This window comes from Salvelinus fontinalis, chromosome 11 (genome assembly GCF_029448725.1).
Source record: "Salvelinus fontinalis isolate EN_2023a chromosome 11, ASM2944872v1, whole genome shotgun sequence".
Lineage (NCBI taxonomy): Eukaryota > Metazoa > Chordata > Actinopteri > Salmoniformes > Salmonidae > Salvelinus > Salvelinus fontinalis.
Window position 1 is genome coordinate 38,244,529 of NC_074675.1, and position 15,906 is coordinate 38,260,434.

The following is a 15,906-nucleotide window of genomic DNA, read 5'->3' on the forward strand; positions in this document are numbered from 1 at the left end:
GTGAAAGTGCAGGGCGCCAAATTCAAACAACAGAAATCTCATAATTAAAATTCCTCAAGCATACAAGTATTTCACACCATTTTAAAGATACACTTCTTGTTAATCCCACCACAGTGTCCGATTTCAAAAAGGCTTTACAGCGAAAGCACCACAAGCGATTATGTTAGGTCACCGCAAAATCACAGAAAAACACAGCCATTTTTCCAGCCAAAGACAGGAGTCACAAAAGGCATAAATAGAGATAAAATGTATCACTAACCTTTGATGATCTTCATCAGATGACACTCATAGCACTTCATGTTACACAATACATATATGTTTTGTTCGATAAAGTTCATATTTATATCCAAAAACCTCAGTTTGGCGCCATGTTCAGAAATGTCTCCAAAATATCCAGAGAAATTGCAGAGAGCCACCATCAAATAACAGAAATACTCATCATAAACTCTGATGAAAGATTAAAGATAAACTTGTTCTTAATGCAACCTCTGTGTCAGATTTCAAAAAAGCTTTACGGCAAAAGCACCATATTCAATCATCTGAGAACAGCGTTCAGCCACAAAAGCAAAGCATACAGTTACCCGCCAAATTGTGGAGTCAACAAAAGTCATAAATAGCATTATAAATCTTCACTTACCTTTGCTGATCTTCGTCGGAATGCACTCCCAGGACTCCCACTTCCACAAGAAATGTTCGTTTTGTTCGGTAATGTCCATCATTTATGTCCAAATAGTTACTTTTGTTAGCGCGTTTGGTAAACAAAGCCAAAGTCAGGAAGCGTGTTCACTAAAAGCAGACGAAATGTCAAAAAGTTCCGTAACAGTCAGTAGAAACATGACAAACGATATATTGAATCAATCTTTAGGATGTTTTTAACATAAATCTTCAATAATGTTCCAACCAGAGAATTCCATTGTCTTCAGAAGTGCGATGGAACAGAGCTCGCTCTCACATGAACGAGCATGGTCAGCTCATGTTCAGGTCATGGCAGACCTTACTCAATCCCCTCTCCTTCGGCCCCACTTCACAGTAGAAGCATCAGACAAGGTTCTAAAGACTGTTGACATCTAGTGGAAGCCGTAAAGTGCAAACTGACCCATATCCCACTGTGTATTCGATAGGCAATGAGTTGAAAACCTACAAACCTCAGATTTCCCACTTCCTGGTTGGATTTTTTTCTCAGGTTTTTGCCTGCCATATGAGTTCTGTTATACTCACAGACATCATTCAAACAGTTTTAGAAACGTCAGAGTGTTTTCTATCCAATACTAATAATAATATGCATATATTAGCAACTGGGACTGAGGAGCAGGCAGTTTACACTGGGCACCTTTTTAAATTTCACTTGCTTCACTCTGTCTGTGTGTGTCCAGTCGACAGCGTTCGCTGGGGAGGTGAAGGGACTGACCAAGCGTATCCGGACAGTGCTGATGGCCACAGCCCAGATGAGGGAGCATGAGAAGGACCCGGAGATGTTGCTGGACCTGCAGTACAGCCTGGCACGCTCCTACGCCTCCACCCCCGAGCTACGACGCACCTGGCTGGACAGCATGGCCCGGGCACACATCAAGAATGGAGATCTCTCAGAGGTACAGTCAGTGATGTATAGAAATATGTATGACTATCTGTATGTGAATATGTATGTCTATGGGTACTGTACTACACGCTCTCAAACACCTTTGACCTTTTACCCAAGTAATGTTGTACAATATATAAACAATATATGTGCACTGAGTGTATAAAGCATTAAGAACACCTGCTCTTTCAATGACATTTCAACGACTGACCAGGTGAATACAGGTGAAAGCTATGATCCCTTATTGATGTCACCTGTTACATCCACTTCAATCAGTGTAGATGAAGGGGAGGAGACAAGTTAAAGAAGGATTTTAAGCCTTGAGACAATTGAGACATGGATTGTGTATGTGTGCCATTCAGAGGGTGAATGGGCGATAACAGATGTAAGTGCCTTTGAACAGGGTATGGTAGTAGGTGCCAGGGGCACCGGTTTGTGTCAAGAACTGCAACGCTGCTGGGTTTTTCACACTGTCGTGGAAATTCAGTACTGAGAGCGACTTGGTCATTTCGTTAAAGAATCATCTTTATTTAATATTGATGAATTATTGCAATAATGAAACCGTTGAACCCACACTCTGAAGTGTGTTGCCGACTGCTTAACTGATAATGAAAAAACTGATGTTATATAGGACCTAAAAATGCTTAGTCAGACTGGTTCCAACTCCCATAAGCCACCTTGGTTATATACACAGGATGGTGTTTTACCCCCAACCCGGCTTAGTTTCCCAGATGTCAGGAAGATGAGACAATGAGGCATTGTTCTAAACTCTTCCAGGCTATCTCTATCACGGGTCACACACACCATATCTTGTCTATGAAATGCTAACTTTAGGTTTTTATCACCAAGCCATTGTCAGCTCAAGCTATCCCTAGCAAAACCCATTTCCTTGACCATAAGCCTAGACTAACTGCAGAAAGCTAGAGTGGAAAGATGGCACCGGAGCAGAAGGCAGACGTTTTACGTGCCCCCAACCGATTGTGTTGTTGTGTTCATTTATCTGCGTTGTTTGTAACTTATTTTTTTTACTAATTTTGTACATAATGTTGCCGCTACCATCTCTTATGACCGAAAATAACTTCTAGACATCAGGACTGCGATTACTCACCACGGACTAGCAGAATCCTTTTTCTTCTTTCACGACTCTGACGAGCCCGATGCGGAGGATATACGGCTACCTCGAGACAGGCACCGACCCCCGTGATCTGTGAGAAGAGGAGGCAGAGAAAGAGAGGCCGGAGAGAGGGCTGCCTTCTGAGAATTCGAAGGCGATCGAATAAACCCCCACTTCCCTCAATTCTGCTAGCAAACGTGCAATCTTTGGACAATAAAATCGACGAGTTACGGGGAAGATTAAACTATCAATGGGACATTAAAAACTGTAACATCTTATGCTTCACTGAGTCGTGGCTGAACAACAACAATATCAACATACAGTTGACTGGTTATACAATGTACCGACAGGATAGAATGGCGGCGTCTGGTAAGACAAGGGGCGGCGGACTATGTATTTTTGTAAAGAACAGCTGGTGCACTATATCTAAGGAAGTCTTGAGCTATTGCTTGCCTAAGGTTGAGTATATCATGATAAGCTGTAGATCACACTACCTACTGAGAGATTTCTCATCTGTATTATTCGTAGCTGTTTACATACCACCTTAGGCAGAGGTTGGCACTAAGATAGCATTGAAAGAACTGTATTCCTCCATAAGCAAACAAGAAAACGCTCACCCAGAGGCAGCGCTCCTAGTAGCCGGGGACTTTAATGCAGGGGAACTTAAATCAGTTTTACCAAATTTCTTCAGCATGTTAAATGTGCAACCAGAGGGGAAAGAACCCTGGACCACCTATACTCCACACAGAGAAGCATACAAAGCTCTCCTTCGCCCTCCATTTGGCAAATCTGACCATAATTGAAATCAAATCTAATTTTATTGGTCACATACACATGGTTGGCAGATGTTAATACGAGTGTAGCGAAATGCTTGTGCTTCTAGTTCCAACAGTGCAATAATATCTAACAAGTAATCTAACAATTCCCAACAGCTACCTAATACACACAAATCTAACAAGTAATCTAACAATTCCCCAACAACTACCTAATACACACAAATCTAAAGGGGTGAAATATGTACATTTAAGTATATGGATGAGCGATGGCGGCATAGTAGATGGTATAAAATACAGTATATACATGTGATATGAGTAATGTATATACACATTATTAAAGTGCCATTGTTTAAAGTGACTAGTGATCCATTTATTAAAGTGTCCAGTGATTTGGTTTCAATGTATGCAGCAGCCTCTCTGAGTTAGTGATTTCTGTTTAGCAGTCTGATGGCCTTGAGATAGAAGCTGTTTCTCAATCTCTCGGTCCCAGCTTTGATGTACCTGTACTGACCTTGCCTTCTGGATGATAGCGGTGTGAACAGGCAGTGGCTCGGGTGGTTGTTGTCCTTGATGATCTTTTTGGCCTTACTGTGACATCGGATGCTGCAGGTGTCCTAGATGGCCGTTAGTTTGCCCCCGGTGATGCGTTGTGCAGACTGCACCACCCTCTGGAGAGCCTTGCAGTTGAGGGCGGTGCAGTTGCCGTACCAGGCTGTGATACAGCCCGACAGGATGCTCTTGATTGTGCATCTGTAAAAGTTTGTGAGGGTTTTGGGTGACAAGCCAAATTTCTTCAGCCTCCTGAGGTTGAAGAAGCGCTATTGCACCTTCTTCACCACACTGTCTGTGTGTGTGGACCATTTCAGTTTGTGTACGCCCAGGAACTTAAAACTTTCCACCTTCTCCACTACTGTCCCGTCGATGTGTATAGGGGGGTGATCCCTCTGCTGTTTTCTGAAGTCCACATTCATCTCCTTTGTTTTGTTGACGTTGAGTAAGAGGTTGTTTTCCTGACACCTCACTCCGAGTGCCCCCACCTCCTCCCTGTAGGCCGTGGATGGGAGGGTGATCTCTCTGCTGTTTCCTGAAGTCCACATTCATCTCCTTTGTTTTGTTGACGTTGAGTGAGAGGTTGTTTTCCTGACACCCCACTCCGAGTGCCCCCACCTCCTCCCTGTAGGCTGTCTCGTCATTGTTGGTGATCAAGCCCACTACTGTTGTGTCGTCTGCAAACTTGATGATTGAGTTGGAGGCGTGCATGGCCACGCAGTCATGGGTGAACAGGGAGTACAGGAGTGTGCTGAGCACACATCCTTGTGGTGCCCCAGTGTTGAGGGTCAGCGGAGATGTTGTTTGCTATCTTCACCACCTGGGGGCGGCCCATAAAGTCCAGGACCCAGTTGCACAGGGAGGTGTTGAGACCCAGGGCCTCCAGCTTGATGATGAGCTTCGAGGGTACTATGGTGTTGAATAATGAGCTGCAGTCAATGAACAGCATTCTTACATAGGTATTATTTTTGTCCAGATGGGATAGGGCAGTGTGCAGTGTGCAGTGTGATGGCGATTGTGTCATCTGTGGACCTATTGGGCCGGTATGCAAACTGAAGTGGGTCGAGGGTGTCCGGTAAGGTGGCGGTGATATGATCCTTGACGAGCCTCTCTAAGCACTTCATGATGACAGAAGTGAGTGCTACAGGGCGGTAATCATTTAGTTCAGTTATCTTTGCCTTCTTGGGTACAGGAACAATGGTAGCCATCCAAGTATATGGGGACAACAGACTGGGATAGGGAGCGATTAAATATGTCCGGAAACACACCAGCCAGCCGGTCTGCACATGCTCTGAAGACGCGACTAGGGATGCCGTCTGGGCCAGCAGCCTTGCGAGGGTTAACATGTTTAAATGTTTTACTCACGTCGGCCACTGAGAAGGAGAGGGGGGCGCAGTCTTTGTTAGCGAGCCGTGAGACGTGGCTGTTTTTGTAGTCCGTGATTTCCTGTAGACCCTGCCACATACGTCTCGTGTCTGAGCCGTTTAATTGCGACTCCACCCTGTACCGGCATTTCGCTTGATTGATTGCCTTGCGGAGGCAATAACTACACTGTTTATATTCAGCCATATCACCAGACCTCTTACCATGGTTAAATGCGGTGGATTGCGCTTTCAGGTTTTCGCGAATGCCGCCATCCATCCACGGTTTCTGTATTAAAAAAAAGATTTTAACCTTTATTTAACCAGGAAAATCTCATTGAGACCCAGAGTCTCTTTTTCAAAGGAGACCTGGCCAAGAAGGCAGCAACAATCAATACATTACATAGTTAAAACATACAACAATACAATACAACAACATGATCCAGCCTATCAGAGTCTCCAATCAATATTTTAAATTCATTCAGTGACACTAACATATCTAGATGAAGCATGGATTGTAGACTATTCCATGCATCTGGTGCACAAGAAGAGAAGGCAGTCTTGCCTAATACTGGGAATGTCCTGGGGACTTTAAGTAGCAACCACGTAGCAGACCGGGTATGGTAACTGCTTGTGGTGAAGGAGACCAGATTACAGAGGTAAATAGGGAGTTTGCCCAAAAGGGTTTGTAGAGGAACACAAACAAATGTATTTTTCTGCGCATATAAAGTGAGGTCCAACCTACCATTTGGTACAATGTGCAATTGTGGGTGAGTGACTTGGCATTTGTAATAAAGCGCAAGGATGCATGTTAGAGTCCAATCTCTGTAAGACAGAGGAGGTTACATGCATATACAAGTCACCATAATCAATTTGGTTAGGGTAGGTTTTAATAGTCACAGTGGGTACGACATCTCCAATGCACTTATTTATTAACGCACTCACCGAGTCAGCGTATAGATCAATGTCGTTCTCGGAGGTTGACCGGAACATATTCCAGTCCGCGTGATCGAAACAATCTTGGAGCGTGGCTTCCGATTGGTCAGACCAGCGTTGAATGGTTCTCGTCACTGGTACATCCTGTTTGAGTTTCTGCCTATAAGCCGGGACGAGCAAGATGGCGTCGTGGTCAGATTTCCCGAAGAGAGGGCGTGGGAGGGCTTTGTATGCATCGCGGAAGTTAGAGAAGCAGTGGTCGAGCGTATTAGCCCTACGTGTCGTGCAATCAATATGCTGATAAAATTTAGGTAACATTGATCTCAAATTAGCTTTGTTAAAATCCCCAGCTACAATAAATGCAGCCTCCGGGTATATAGTTTCCAGTTTACATAGTCCAGTGAAGTTCCTTGAGGGTCGTCTTGGTGTTCGCTTGAGGGGGGGGGGGGGGGGTGTACACAGCTGTGACTATAACTGACAAGAAGTATCTTGGTAGGTAGAATGGCCGACATTTGATTGTAAGGAATTCCAGGTCAGGTGAGCAGAATGACTTGAGTTCCTGTGTGTTGTTATGATCACACCATTAGTTGTTAATCATAAAGCATACACCCCCGCCCTTCCTCTTCCTAGAGAGGTGATTATCTCTTTCGGCACGATGCATGGAGAAGCCCGGTCACTGGACCGATTCCGAGAACATATCCCGAGAGAGCCATGTTTATGTGATACAGAGAATGTTACAATCTCTGATGTCTTTCTGGAAGGCAACCCTTGCTCGAATTTCGTCTACCTTGTTGTCAAGAGACGACATTGGCGAGTAGTATGCTCGGGAGCGGTGAGCGATGTGCCCGTTTACGAAGCCTGACCAGAAGACCGCTCCGTCTGCCCCTTCTGCGTCACTGTTGTTTTCGGTCAGCTGAAAAGATTAGAACCATTGTCCTGGGTGGTGGTCTGAAGAGAGGATCTGCTTCGGGAAAGTCGTATTCTTGGTCGTAATGTTGGTAAGTTGACGTTGCTCTTATATCCAATAGTTCTTCCCGGCTGTATGTAATAAGACTTAAGATTTCCTGGGGTAACAATGTAAGAAATAATACATTTAAAAAATGAAATACTGCATAGTTTCCTAAGAACAAGAAGCGAGGTGACCTTCTCTGTCGGTGCCATTTTACCATCCTCCTGATTCCTGCTTACAAGCAAAAATTAAAGCAGGAAGCACCAGTGACTAGATCAATAAAAAAGTGGTCGGGAACGTCAAGGAGAAAGGGGGCCCATATTCACGCAAAAACAAGAGAGAGAGAGATAATAAACATGGTTTTGGCCAATAATGCTATCAGGCTCAGAGAACTACAAGCCAACATTATCGGTGACCATGCCATTTTCAATAATGTCCATCAGGTCTCTCAGTCAACACTGGCACACATCCTGAAAAGACATCAGGTTCAAATAGTAGTAGTGACAAAAAGCAGAAATAGAGATAAAATGAATCACTAACCTTTGATGATCTTCATCAGATGACACTCATAGGACATCATGTTACACAATACAATTATGTTTTGTGCGATAATGTGCATATTTGTATCCACAAATCTCGGTTTACATTGGTGCCATGTTCAGAAATGCCTCCAAAATATCCGGAGAAATTGCAGAGCCACGTCAAATAACAGAAATACTCATCATAAACTTTGATGAAAGATACATGTTTTACATATAATTAAAGATACACTTGTTCTTAATGCAACCGCTGTGTCAGATTTCAAAAAAACTTTACGGAAAAAGCACACCATGCAATAATCTGAGACGGAGCTCAGAACAAGAGTCAAATTAGCCGCCATGTTGGAGTCAACAGAAACCAGAAATAACATTATAAACATTCACTTACCTTTGATGATCTTCATCAGAATGCGCTCCCAGGAATCCCAGTTCCACAATAATTGTTTATTTTGTTCGATAATGTCCATCATTTATGTCCAAATTCCTTCTTGTTGTTCTAGCGTTCAGTACACTTTCCAAACTCACGACGAATGAACGCGCATGGTCAGCGCATGTTCAGGTCATGGTAGACCTTACTCAATCCCCTCTCATTCGGCCCCACTTCACAGTAGAAGCATCAGACAAGGTTCTAAAGACTATTGACATCTAATGGAAGCCTTGGGAAGTGCAACATTACCAAAATCCCACTATCTTCAATAGGAGCTGAGTTGAAAATCGACCAACCTCAGATTTCCCACTTCCTGGTTGGATTTTTTCTCAGGTTTTTGCCTGCCATATGAGTTCTGTTATACTCACAGACATCATTCAAACAGTTTTAGAAACTTCAGACTGTTTTCTATCCAAAACTACTAATAATGTGCATATTCTAGCTTTTATGGCTGAGGAGCAGGCCGTTTACTCTGGGCACGCTTTTCATCCGGACGTGAAAATACTGCCCCCTACCCCAAAGAAGTTAGCACAGGCTTAGGAGATCTTATACATTTTGTTCTATGAGATAATATCATTCAGTTAACATGACCTTTATTAGTTATGAAGCCTTTATATACTTTATGTGCCTTTTTGTATTACATAATTGCTTAAAAGTTTATAAAAATGTACTTTAGCTGATTGTCACGTTCCTGACCTATTTATGTTAGTTTTTGTGTGTTAGTTGGTCAGGACGTGAGGTTGGGTGGGCATTCTATGTTATCTGTTTCTATGTTGGTTTTGGTTTGCCTGGTATGGCTCTTGATTAGAGGCAGGTGGTTTGCGTTTGCCTCTAATTAAGAGTCATATTTAGGTAGGGCATTCTCACTGTTTGTTTGTGGGTGATTGTCTCCTATGTCTGTATGTATGTTCGTACCACATGGGACTGTAGCGTTTGTTTGTTTCGTTTCGTTTCGATGTCGTCCGTTTCCTGTACGTAAGTTTATGTTTAGTTATGTAAGTTTATGTTCAGGTTTCGTTCAACGTCGTTTTCTTGTTTTGTAGTTTGAAAGTGTTTTGTTTCGTTTCGTGTTGCCATCATCGTTGTTAAATAAAGATGGCTTATTTCCCAAAGCCTGCGTTTTGGTCTGAGGATCCTTCTCTCCTCACCTCATCCGAGGATGAGGAGAGCGTCACCCGTTACAGAATCACCCACCAACACGCTAAGACCAAGCGGCAAGGGAAAACGAAACGGAGTAAGGGACAGGAGAGAAAGGAGCAATGGACATGGGACGATGTTTTGGATGGAAAGGGTGTCTACACATGGGAGGAGATCCTAGCTGGTAGAGATCGCCTCCCATGGGAACAGCTGGAGGCACTGAGGAGAGCGGAGGCTACCAGAGAGAGGAACCGGAGCTATGAGGGAACGCGTCTGGCACGGAAGCCGAAAAAGCCCGTAAGTAATTCCCAAAAATTTCTTGGGGGGGGGCTAGGAGGTGGTGGGCCAAGGGCAGGTAGGAGACCTGCGCCCACTTCCCAGGCTTACCGTGGAGAGCGGGAGTACGGGCAGGCGCCGTGTTACGCAGTAGAGCGCACGGTGTCTCCTGTACGAGTGCATAGCCCAGTGCGGGTTATTCCACCTCCCCGCACTGGTAGGGCTAGATTGAGTATTGAGCCAGGTGTCATGAGGCCGGCTCAACGCGTCTGGTCTCCAGTGCGTCTCCTCGGGCCGGCATACATGGCACCTGCCTTACGCATGGTTTCCCCGGTTCGCCTACATAGGCCGGTGCGGGTTATTCCACCTCCCCGCACTGGTCGGGCAACCGGGAGTATTCAACCAGGTAAGGTTGGGCAAGCTCAATGCTCAAGAGTGCCAGTACGCCTCCACGGTCCGGTATTTCCGGCACCACCTCCCCGCCCCAGCCTAGTACCTACAGTGTCTACACTACGCACTAGGCTACCAGTGCGTATCCTGAGCCCTGTTCCTCCTCCACGCACTCTCCCTGTAGTGCGTGTATCTAGCCCGGTGCCTCCAGTTCCGGCCCCACGCACTAAGCTACCAGTGCGTCTCCAGAGCCCTGTACACACTGTATATTCTCCCCCTACTAATCCTGATGTGCTTGTCCTCAGCCCGGCGTCACCAGTGCCGGTACCACGCATCAGGGATAGAGTAGGCTTTGAGAATACAGTGTGCCCTGTTCCTGCTCCCCGCACTAGTAGGAAGGTGCTTGTAATTAGCACGGTGCCTCCAGTTCTGGCACCACGCACCAGGTCTACAGTGCGCCATATCCGGCCAGAGCCATCCGTCTCCCCAGCGCCATCTGAGCCATCCGTCTCCCCAGCGCCATCTGAGCCATCCGTCTCCCCAGCGCCATCTGAGCCATCCGTCTCCCCAGCGCCATCTGAGCCATCCGTCTCCCCAGCGCCGTCTGAGCCATCCGTCTGCCAGGAGCCTGCAAAGCCGCCCGTCTGCCATGAGCCTGCAAAGCCGCCCGTCTGCCATGAGCCTACAGAGCCGTCCGCCAGACAGGAGCCGCTAGAGCCATCAGCCAGACAGGAGCCGCTAGAGCCGTCAGCCAGACAGGATCTGCCAGAGCCGCCAACCAGACAGGATCTGCCAGAGCCGCCAACCAGACAGGATCTGCCAGAGCCGCCAACCAGACAGGATCTGCCAGAGCCGCCAACCAGACAGGATCTGCCAGAGCCGCCAGCGAGCCATGAGCAGCCAGAGCCGCCAGCGAGCCATGAGCAGCCAGAGCCGTCAGAGCGCCATGAGCAGCCAGAGCCGTCAGATCGCCATGAGCAGCCAGAGCCGTCAGAGCGCCATGAGCAGCCAGAGCCGTCAGAGCGCCATGAGCAGCCAGAGCCGTCAGCCTGCCATGAGCGTCGAGAGCCGTCAGCCTGCCATGAGCGTCGAGAGCCGTCAGCCTGCCATGAGCGTCGAGAGCCGTCAGCCTGCCATGAGCGTCGAGAGCCGTCAGCCTGCCATGAGCGTCGAGAGCCGTCAGCCTGCCATGAGCGTCGAGAGCCGTCAGCCTGCCATGAGCGTCGAGAGCCGTCAGCCAGCCATGAGCATCGAGATTCGTCAGTCAGCCATGAGCTGTCCTTCAGCCTGAAAAGGCTGGATACCCAGAACTGCCCATCAGTCCAGAGCTGTCTCTCTGTCCGGAGCTGCCTTTCAGTCCGGAGTTGCCCCTCTATCCTAATCTCCCTCTCTATCTTCATCTATCTCTATATTCTTATCTATCCCTCTTTCTTGATTTATCTCTCTGTCCCGGTGTTGTCCCTATTAGATATGTTGTTAAGGGAATTTTGTGGGGGTCAAAAGAGGGTGGACATTCTTGGAGGGAGGAAGTTAGGATGGATTATGGTGGGGTGGGAACCGCGCCCCGAGCCTGAACCACCACCGTGGTTAGATGCCCACCCAGACCCTCCCCTAGACTTTGTGCTGGTGCGTCCGGAGTTCGCACCTTGTGGGGGGGGTACTGTCACGTTCCTGACCTATTTATGTTAGTTTTTGTGTGTTAGTTGGTCAGGACGTGAGGTTGGGTGGGCATTCTATGTTATCTGTTTCTATGTTGGTTTTGGTTTGCCTGGTATGGCTCTTGATTAGAGGCAGGTGGTTTGCGTTTGCCTCTAATTAAGAGTCATATTTAGGTAGGGCATTCTCACTGTTTGTTTGTGGGTGATTGTCTCCTATGTCTGTATGTATGTTCGTACCACATGGGACTGTAGCGTTTGTTTGTTTCGTTTCGTTTCGATGTCGTCCGTTTCCTGTACGTAAGTTTATGTTTAGTTATGTAAGTTTATGTTCAGGTTTCGTTCAACGTCGTTTTCTTGTTTTGTAGTTTGAAAGTGTTTTGTTTCGTTTCGTGTTGCCATCATCGTTGTTAAATAAAGATGGCTTATTTCCCAAAGCCTGCGTTTTGGTCTGAGGATCCTTCTCTCCTCACCTCATCCGAGGATGAGGAGAGCGTCACCCGTTACACTGATGTAGATTATCTCATAGACCAAAGCGTATAAGATCTCCTAAGCCTGTGTTTACCACAGACTTTATTTTCAGCGTTTATCCAAAAACCCTACAAAAATTCCATTCATTTTCCCCGTAGGCTTTGTCCAACAACCCATGGAGGAGTTAGTGCCTACAAAAAAATTACTATTGCTCTCTATATGTAATCTTTGGTAGAGACCTGATAGAGAGACCGATTTTAAGTGGCAATCAGCTTTGAATCAGCTTTGACATTGTTTTGCGAACAGTAATTAACAGTTTCAACATTTCTACATGTCTTGTCGCATTATTCAAGTGTGTTAACTTCTGCAGCATGAGTTGGGCGCTAACATGATGCAGCCCAAACACCCAGTACATGTTAAGTGGAGCAGTCACGGTGCTTTTGCACTATAAGGGGGACATCAGCTGTGATGATAGACAGAGTTGATCCGTGAGACACATTTGACAGAAGTACCGAAAGTAACAGAAATTCTAGTACTGAACCGTTTTTCATTTTCTAGTATCTAAAGAGTACAGAAGTTATACCGTGCAACACTAAACACAATACAGATATCTGACTCTGGGTCAGTACAAAGTCCACACTATCCTGCAGGGCATTGGGGCATGAGCCAACTCTTTTTCTAGGACAGTGCTCAGGGGACGAGGTGGCTGAGTGGTTACTGCACTTACTGTACTGTATGTCACTTTGCATAAAAGCTTTTGCTAAGCATATATTTGTAAGTTGTAACTGTGCTGTATGGTGAGGTGGTTTGTATAATGCCTTTTATTTGCAGCCCTGAGGAACTATTGACATTGCGTTCATCCATCAGGGAGCCTGTGCTCTCTCACTCTCTCTCTCTCTGTCTGTGTCTGTTTGTGGCTTCTTCATACACTGAGTACTTAAGCAGTTAGTGTAAACCAAGACTCATACTGCTGTGGCTGTGTGCCAGTGTCTGACTGTCAATATTGGTTTAGAATTTAGTTTCAAATAAACATAGCTAAGATGGTGACCTCACATGACTATTCCCTATATAGTGCACTACTTTTGACCAGGGCCATAGTCAAGAGTAGTGCACTAGCTACTGTATATAGAGAATAGGGTGCCTGTTGATCACAACCGATATGACTAAAGGATTCAACATGCTCAGGAAATAACACTTTATTGTAACATATATAATTGTATCAGTGGAAAATACTTAGGAAATACAGTATGCTTGAGTTGACGCCAATGACTTACATCATGTGGCAGTTAGAACTGAATATCCCAGCACTCTACTTGAACTTTGTCTTTTTAAGTTTGTGTGCTGTGCAGAAGGAATCTGATATGTACAGTATGTAAATGTCTGTAACAAAGCGTTCCAACCACAGACTTTTAGGGCAGGGAATTGCCAAGGACCTCACCCTACAATATTATCATGATACTTAGGTGCTGATGCGGTATGCGGTATGTATTGTGATTCTTACAATTGTATTGAGATTCCGTACTGCAATTTTATTGCGATTTGATGTTCCACACATATTGCTCACTATATGTCTGCTACAGAGGGACAAGAGGGAGTCATGGAAAAAATTTTGTTTTGATCAGTCATGGAAATAAAAGTGCTGAAAACCTGTTCACTATTAAGAAGAAGATGGAGAACAAGCTATAGGATGAAAAATACCGGCGTTTTGGCAAAGGTACAGCCGACTAGTGCTAAATAACGCTACCTACAGTAGCATTTCAAATATAAAATAAAATTGCACAGAGGGGGGAGGGGTGTTGGAGTATCCAGGAATTCTCCCAAGTGTTTGTCAGAGTCTAGGAAAGTAATGGTTTTCTGGAACTTGGTCTAAAAACCTCTAGGTTTAGAACCGCTGTAGCCAGACAGTGAATTTGGTCTAAAAACCTCTGGGTTTAGAACCGCTGTAGCCAGACAGTGAATTTGGTCTAAAAACCTCTAGCTTTAGAACCGCTGTAGCCAGACAGTGAATTTGGTCTAAAAACCTCTGGGTTTAGAACCGCTGTAGCCAGACAGTGAATTTGGTCTAAAAACCTCTGGGTTTAGAACCGCTGTAGCCAGACAGTGAATTTGGTCTAAAAACCTCTAGGTTTAGAACCGCTGTAGCCAGACAGTGAATTTGGTCTAAAAAGCTCTAGGTTTAGAACCGCTGTAGCCAGACAGTGAATTTGGTCTAAAAACCTCTGGGTTTAGAACCGCTGTAGCCAGACAGTGAATTTGGTCTAAAAAACCTCTAGGTTTAGAACCGCTGTAGCCAGACAGTGAATTTGGTCTTTAAACCTCTGGGTTTAGAACCGCTGTAGCCAGACAGTGAATTTGGTCTAAAAACCTCTGGGTTTAGAACCGCTGTAGCCAGACAGTGAATTTGGTCTAAAAACCTCTGGGTTTAGAACCGCTGTAGCCAGACAGTGAATTTGGTCTAAAAACCTCTAGCTTTAGAACCGCTGTAGCCAGACAGTGAATTTGGTCTAAAAACCTCTGGGTTTAGAACCGCTGTAGCCAGACAGTGAATTTGGTCTAAAAACCTCTGGGTTTAGAACCGCTGTAGCCAGACAGTGAATTTGGTCTAAAAAACCTCTAGGTTTAGAACCGCTGTAGCCAGACAGTGAATTTGGTCTTTAAACCTCTGGGTTTAGAACCGCTGTAGCCAGACAGTGAATTTGGTCTTTAAACCTCTAGGTTTAGAACCGCTGTAGCCAGACAGTGAATTTGGTCTAAAAAACCTCTAGGTTTAGAACCGCTGTAGCCAGACAGTGAATTTGGTCTTTAAACCTCTGGGTTTAGAACCGCTGTAGCCAGACAGTGAATTTGGTCTTTAAACCTCTAGGTTTAGAACCGCTGTAGCCAGACAGTGAATTTGGTCTAAAAACCTCTAGGTTTAGAACCGCTGTAGCCAGACAGTGAATTTGGTCTAAAAACCTCTAGGTTTAGAACCGCTGTAGCCAGACAGTGAATTTGGTCTAAAAACCTCTGGGTTTAGAACCGCTGTAGCCAGACAGTGAATTTGGTCTAAAAACCTCTGGGTTTAGAACCGCTGTAGCCAGACAGTGAATTTGGTCTAAAAACCTCTGGGTTTAGAACCGCTGTAGCCAGACAGTGAATTTGGTCTTTAAACCTCTAGCTTTAGAACCGCTGTAGCCAGACAGTGAATTTGGTCTTTAAACCTCTAGGTTTAGAACCGCTGTAGCCAGACAGTGAATTTGGTCTAAAAACCTCTAGGTTTAGAACCGCTGTAGCCAGACAGTGAACTTTGTCTTAAAGCCTCTAGGTTTAGAACCGCTGTAGCCAGATAGTGAACTTGGTCTAAAAACCTCTGGGTTTAGAACCGCTGTAGCCAGACAGTGAACTTTGTCTTAAAGCCTCTCTTGTCAGGCAGGTTCATGGTTAAGGCCAAGTATTCCTCCTTCTCGATGACAACACGTCATGAAACAGGTTGTGTGTGTGTGTTTGCATTCTCCTGTGTTTACATATGGGTGTGGGTAAAGTTGTACTCTAGGGTTTTGCCTGTGTCAGTTGAGTGCCTAACCCCAGTAACCACTGTTTTGTGTGTCTCCACAGGCTGCTATGTGTTACATCCATGTTGCTGCGTTGGTGGCAGAATACCTCAACAGGAAAAGTAAGACTGTCTTTCCCCACCTCCCATTTACGCAACTCGTTTCACTCCACTTGTGTAACACTTTACAGTGTTGTTACATTATTGTCACTTTACATTGT

At 45.4% G+C, this 15,906-nt stretch overlaps 1 protein-coding gene across 7 annotated transcripts in view; it reads left to right on the forward strand.

Moving 5' to 3' along the window:
* LOC129865677 (dedicator of cytokinesis protein 11-like) overlaps nucleotides 1-15,906 on the forward strand; it is a 118,041-nt gene that overhangs the window by 85,494 nt on the left and 16,641 nt on the right. For all 7 annotated transcript variants that reach the window (XM_055938626.1, XM_055938627.1, XM_055938628.1 and 4 more), the window contains 2 exons: nucleotides 1,374-1,589; nucleotides 15,751-15,808. In XM_055938626.1, coding sequence (XP_055794601.1) covers nucleotides 1,374-1,589; nucleotides 15,751-15,808 — 274 coding nt within the window. The remainder of the gene's footprint in view (nucleotides 1-1,373; nucleotides 1,590-15,750; nucleotides 15,809-15,906) is intronic.